At 31.2% G+C, this 5,813-nt stretch overlaps 2 protein-coding genes across 2 annotated transcripts in view; one reads left to right on the top strand and one right to left on the bottom strand.

The window, feature by feature from the left end:
- Nucleotides 1-54: 54 nt before the first annotated feature.
- Nucleotides 55-1,436, bottom strand: LOC105617631 (exosome complex component MTR3-like). The gene is made up of 4 exons (XM_012199185.1): nt 1,289-1,436; nt 746-999; nt 454-600; nt 55-380 (listed from the first exon to the last, which is right to left on the bottom strand). The coding sequence occupies exons 1-4, from the start codon at nt 1,434-1,436 to the stop codon at nt 81-83; spliced, it is 849 nt and encodes a 282-aa protein (XP_012054575.1). The 3' UTR covers nt 55-80.
- Nucleotides 1,437-2,439: 1,003 nt separating this feature from the next.
- Nucleotides 2,440-5,813, top strand: part of LOC105617629 (apoptosis inhibitor 5 homolog) — a 5,016-nt gene continuing 1,642 nt past the window's right edge. The window contains 5 exon segments of the mRNA XM_012199184.1: nt 2,440-2,517; nt 4,381-4,542; nt 5,030-5,195; nt 5,326-5,486; nt 5,572-5,797. Of these exon segments, the coding sequence (XP_012054574.1) occupies nt 2,443-2,517; nt 4,381-4,542; nt 5,030-5,195; nt 5,326-5,486; nt 5,572-5,797 (790 nt within the window). The 5' untranslated portion in view covers nt 2,440-2,442.

Below are 5,813 nucleotides of genomic sequence, written 5' to 3'. Positions count from 1 at the left end.
AGAGAGAGAGAGAACATAATTCAAGGCGTAACAAGACATTTCATAACATAAACAATTATACCAAAAGGTAAAACTTATTTTTATTTATTATTTGTTTTTTTACTGCTTGATCGAAATGTCCTAAACACAGTTTTTACAAGACATTGCTCTAATAAGGGGCATATATCCTTGTGAGCCTTGCTCAAAAGATCCATGGAATATTCCATAGTATCCATATTGATGCTGCCTATCACAAACATTTCAGAAATTTGGCCATGTTGTGGAAGAGCAGCTTGTACAATAATCCCATGATCATTTGTCGTATCTGATGCAGCTTTTGTAGAACAAAAATTTTCTTCTATATCTGTTGGATCTACTAAATATGTCCCATTGCATATGCCCTATTGAGAACAATATATAATTTGTCATCATACATTGTTGTTACTTGATTAAAATTCTCAGTTGTTTACTTACAACAGTGGATGCAGTGACTAAACCAAACATTGGTACTCCAGCATTTGCCAAAGCTAAACTAGCTGCCATTATCGCTGCAGCCAATGCAGATCCTCCATTATCGAGAACTGTTGCATAGATATCAACTTGGAAATTAGGGAACTCTTGCTAAAATTAAAACATAAAGGCAACAATTAATAAATAAGATTTTTACATATTTTTAAAATTGTATAAATTATTGGTTTCACAGTGTTTCTTTATACATTGTATCAAGAAAATTTCCAATGAAAAAAAAAGATGGAAAGTTATGTACCAGACACACCGCTGGTTCTAAAGCTCTTTGTAATATCAAGCTGTACTCCTTTTCCTCCGCATCTTGCTGATGCAATTTCCGTTTGCGATGAGAGAAGGATGCAAATTTGAATTCACAAAATAGTTCCCCTTGCATGCAGAAGCCAGTTTTGTTTGGTATTTCTCTAGGATCAAATACTGAGCAGATGACCTTGGTGTCACCCATCTCAATGTATGCAGAACCTTTTGCCTGACTAACAATACCTGTTTTCAAAACTATACAAAAAAAGTTATTTCTTATAAGATATACTAAAAAAATTTAATTCTTAATGACAAAACACTTGATTATTATAATTTAACTGACAGAATTTATTAACATTTGCAATTAATTCATTGCTTAACTTAATCATTATTTTTATGTTCAACAAAAAAAAATTAATAACTTTATGCAAACTGATAAAATACTACAAACATTTCTTGATAAGCAATTGTTAAGTTATTCAGACATCAAAGTCAACTTAATTGTACTGACTATAATATGTGAACACAACCTCAACACCCTTACATATATTTCGAAGTTCGTTGTTTGGGCGATCGTCATGCCTTTTCGGAACATTACGTTGTATCTCATTGTCTTTCGTTTCGGAGTAAATATAAATTTCGTATGATGTAGATGTATCTGGTCCGTTAATACGTTTCTGATCAATCGGCATTCTTTTCAAGTCTTTTTCTTTGTACTCATTCGTTTTGTTAACAAATTGTTTGAAAGTCAGAGTCGTCACTCGCTTGAATCGCTAATGCAGGCAGCGGGGTCTACAGTCAACAAGTCTACAATGATTGCGTTCGGAAACGTCACTCGGATGCCTCCGGATGCCTCCGGATGCCTCCGATGTTTCGAATTCATGTGCACAATGAAATAGAGGAAATATTAGCTCGAAATATATAGTACACGTAACGTATATTATAGCATAAAGATTAAAATCTTCCTCCTTCCGGTTTGGAACGTAGTCTAGGAATAGAAATAAATATTATGGGGTTCCGCACAATAAAAGAATTTCAACCTATTAGAAACTGTGTTTCCACAATACATGATTTCTGGTAGATTGAAATTCTTATTCTCTGTTCTCTGTTCCTTTTATTGTGCGGAGCCTCTAAGATTTCAATCTACCAGAAATCATGTATTCTAGTGTAACTGGATTCTGACAGGTTGAAATCTTAATATTTATTCCTGTTCCCTAAAGCCCAAGACACAATGCGAGGGAATAGCGATAGCGATAGAAATAACACGATTTCAATCCATCGGAATGTACAGTTTCTGATAGGTTGAAATCGTGTTATTTCTATCGCTATCGCTATTCTCTCGCATTGTGTCTTGGGCTTAATATTTGTTCCATCGTGCCGTGTGCGCAGACCCCTCTTCCTCCTTCATCCACATTCTTCTTCTTTTTTTCCGGCCAAGAGCCTCCTCTACCTTACGCTACGCGGTTTGCGCTGCATCGCTGCCATCTTTGTCGTCTCTCTCTCACGTATTCCCGTCCCGCGCTATCCCATTACATTCATGTTACATTCAGTTATAAATTACAACATCTCGTGTTTCTTGTACATACGTTTGGCGGTTACGAGTTACATTACGGTGTGTCTGATTGAGATTTCAAGCGTTCGCATTTTCTATCTGCGTGTACTTTCACGATCGTATTCAAGTCACGTGTAAGCTTTATAATGAGTACCGACAGTATTGAAAAGCTGTATAGGAACTTTGGCATTCTTGCTGACGCCAAAGATAAACTGGTACAAGTATGTATAATTTGTTGGTTACATCGAGTACCGGCCACGTTCAGTTAAAAATATATGTAGTTGTGATTTTGTTTTTGATGTACATACGTGCAATCGACGCTATTGTTTTATAGAGCACTGTTCGTGCAAATTGTTCCTATCGTATAAAACATCAAAATGCATTTCAAAGTGCCGAAAATATGTGTAACGTTCTATGTGCATCTGCAGATTACCATACAATCTATTATCAAAATTGAATTTTTTCCTCTGTATGTATCATTATATTCTTTCTGTGAAGAACTCCGTACTATAGTAAACTACTCGCCGAAAACAGTTTCTGTTTTCAAAGAGCTATTCACTGAATATTTTAAATACCTGTAGACATAGTTTAATCATCACTGTTTTTTTAATTGATTTATAATGCGTTTGGCAGAATGTTTATTTTGCAATTGTTGGAAGTTTTTTCATGCTGAATATTACATTTTTGAGATCTAGATTGATTTCAGAAACTTTACCTCACATCACTTTATCCTTATTTAACATTTGCCAACATTTGGTGAACAATAAAGATACATGGCTGCATTCGAGTCAAGTTTTATAACCGAGTTCTAGATAATTAGTCTTTTCTCAGCAAAGAAAATTCCAATAGTTGTAAGATAAACTATTTGCCGAATACAGCCATTAATTCATATAAGTGTGCCATATTTTTGAATAATTTGTTTTCAGCTTTGATGCCAATTAAAAAGGGATTTGATTTACAATATAAATTTAATCACATACATCGTTCCTTGTAAATTGATGGTTAACTTTCTCAAGTTAACTATCTGGTTAATAATTTGCAATATTTTACATAAATGTACAGCATTCATTGATTCTTTTTATTACACAATGTATCTAACAGTCTTTAGCTATCTATTACTATATATACTATTACATAATTTTATCAAAATGGAAGCTGAAAAAGTTCTTCTCAAAAAATATCAAGTTTTTTCTTATTATTTTTTAGTTTTAAAAGTTTGAAAATTTTCAACTATATAAAAAATTGTAACACCTGAATTTAATACAAATACATATAGTATGATAAATAGCCTATATGAATAGAATAAAACTGAAAAATAACCATCCATTGATAATATAACACTTTAAAAGGCATAGTCAATTTTTTTATTGCGAATTCTGGTAGATAAATATAAATCTGTAAAAAAAATAAGTAAAATAGAATCCAACTTTTTATAATAGTACAATAAAAACTTATTGAAGCTTTCACAATGTAAGAATTTTTTTCTAATTCTTACAGTTCTAGTCCAGAACAATATAAAAATCTACAATGAAATTCAAAAACTCAGATTGCAGACAAAGAATAAAAATTTTATATTTTCAATAGAGAGATAAGATTATGAAACATAAAATTATTTCAAATCATTATAGTATAGTTTAAAAATTAGGAAAACGTCTCAAGTATAATATTTTTCAAGACTTCTTGATATGAAGTCTTACTTTTCTCGTGTCGCGAGAATATCCTAATTAATAATATTAAGCTGATTTTGTTTCCATTATACTAAACTGACTTGTCTGTTTCGAAAGAATGATTTCAACCGATTATTCGTGTAGCCCAAGAGCTTCATCTTTTGTTTAAATTTAATCATTTTTTAAATTTAATTCTTTTCCAATAAATTTCTATCTTTACAGTTCTGTATCTTAATAAAAATCACATCGTTATGTTTCTTAAAATTATGTACATTTTACAGTCTATAGCTCGATAAAAAATTCTCAAAAAGTTTAATATTTTTACAAGAAAGTATAATATATATTTGATAATATAAATTTACTGAGGGAACTTTGTATTGCTCTTGTAAGTTATCTTCAATACTATTTATATTGTAGCATGAAAAGGAATATTTAGAAATTCTGACGGCAGTTAAAGGATCGCCTAAGGAAAAACGGCTAGCATCGCAATTTATTGCAAGATTCTTCAAACATTTCCCAAAGTTAGCAGATCAAGCTATAGACGCTCATTTAGATTTATGCGAAGATGAAGATATGGCTGTAAGTTTTTAAATAAAAGATTGAGCTGTTTTCAATTTTAAGTATGCTTTAGTAGCTGAAATAATAAATTGCATATACTACACAGGATGTATATTAAATACACTGAAAGATTTTAAGAGGCCATTCCTCATACAAATTCAAGAAATGAAAATTTTGTATGACTATATATCCAAAATGGTTTAATTTCGAAGATACAGTTATAATTAAAGGAAAAATTTTGTTTTTTTTTTTTCTAAAAATTTCGAAAAATTATTTTAATAAAACTTTGTATATATTTAAAGTTTTATCAGAATAACTCGAATGGTTTTCGAAATTTTTGGAAAGAAATGAAATTTTTTGACACCCAGTATCTTTGAAACTAAGCTGTTTTGGATATACAATCACATGAAAGTTTCATCTTGAATGTGAATGTGTAAAGCATTACCCTTTAAAATCTTTTAGCGTACTTAGTATATACCCTGTACAATATCCTCATTTTCTTTTACAGATTCGAAAACAAGCTATTAAAGATTTACCAGCACTTTGTAAAGACAATAAAGAACATACAGCACGAATTGCAGATATCTTAGCACAATTATTACAAGCTGAGGATCCTTCAGAATTGGCAGTTGTACATAACAGTATTATGTCACTTATGAAAAGTGATCCTAAAGGTATTATTTAATAAACAATAACAGCTAAATAAATTCACTGATGTAACTTGGATTAAATTTTGCATTTGTTGTGGCCAATTTATAATTGTATACTTAATTATTGGATTATAAAACAAATTTCTGTTTATAGGTACCTTAAGTGGATTTTTTAGCCAAATTATTAGTGGCGACGATGGGACGAGAGAACGTTGTATAAAATTCCTAGCTATCAAACTTAAAGCAATAGGACATGACATTATCACGAAGGAACCGGAAGACTTGCTAATTGTAGAATGTAAAAAAGTATTGCAGGTAATTTACTGATTTTTAATATAACGTAATGCGCGCGCGCGTGTGTGTGTGTGTGTGTACTTTTTTATAATATGTTTCTTTATAGGATGTGACTGCTGATGAATTCCACAGTATTATGGAAATTCTTGCGTGGACTAGATTGGGATCTACTATCACTGGACAACAAGAATTAGTTGATATTACGATAGAACAAGCTGAACTATCTGTACCTTTTAAGCATACCAATGTCGAACAATGGAACAGATTGGTTCAATGTGTTAAACATGCTCTTCCATTCTTCAGTGTATGTATATATATATATATATATATATATATATATATATATAT

The sequence above is a fragment of the Atta cephalotes genome, assembly GCF_000143395.1.
Source record: "Atta cephalotes unplaced genomic scaffold scaffold00013, whole genome shotgun sequence".
NCBI classification, from domain to species: Eukaryota; Metazoa; Arthropoda; class Insecta; order Hymenoptera; family Formicidae; genus Atta; species Atta cephalotes.
This window is presented reverse-complemented; position numbering and strand designations above follow the sequence as displayed.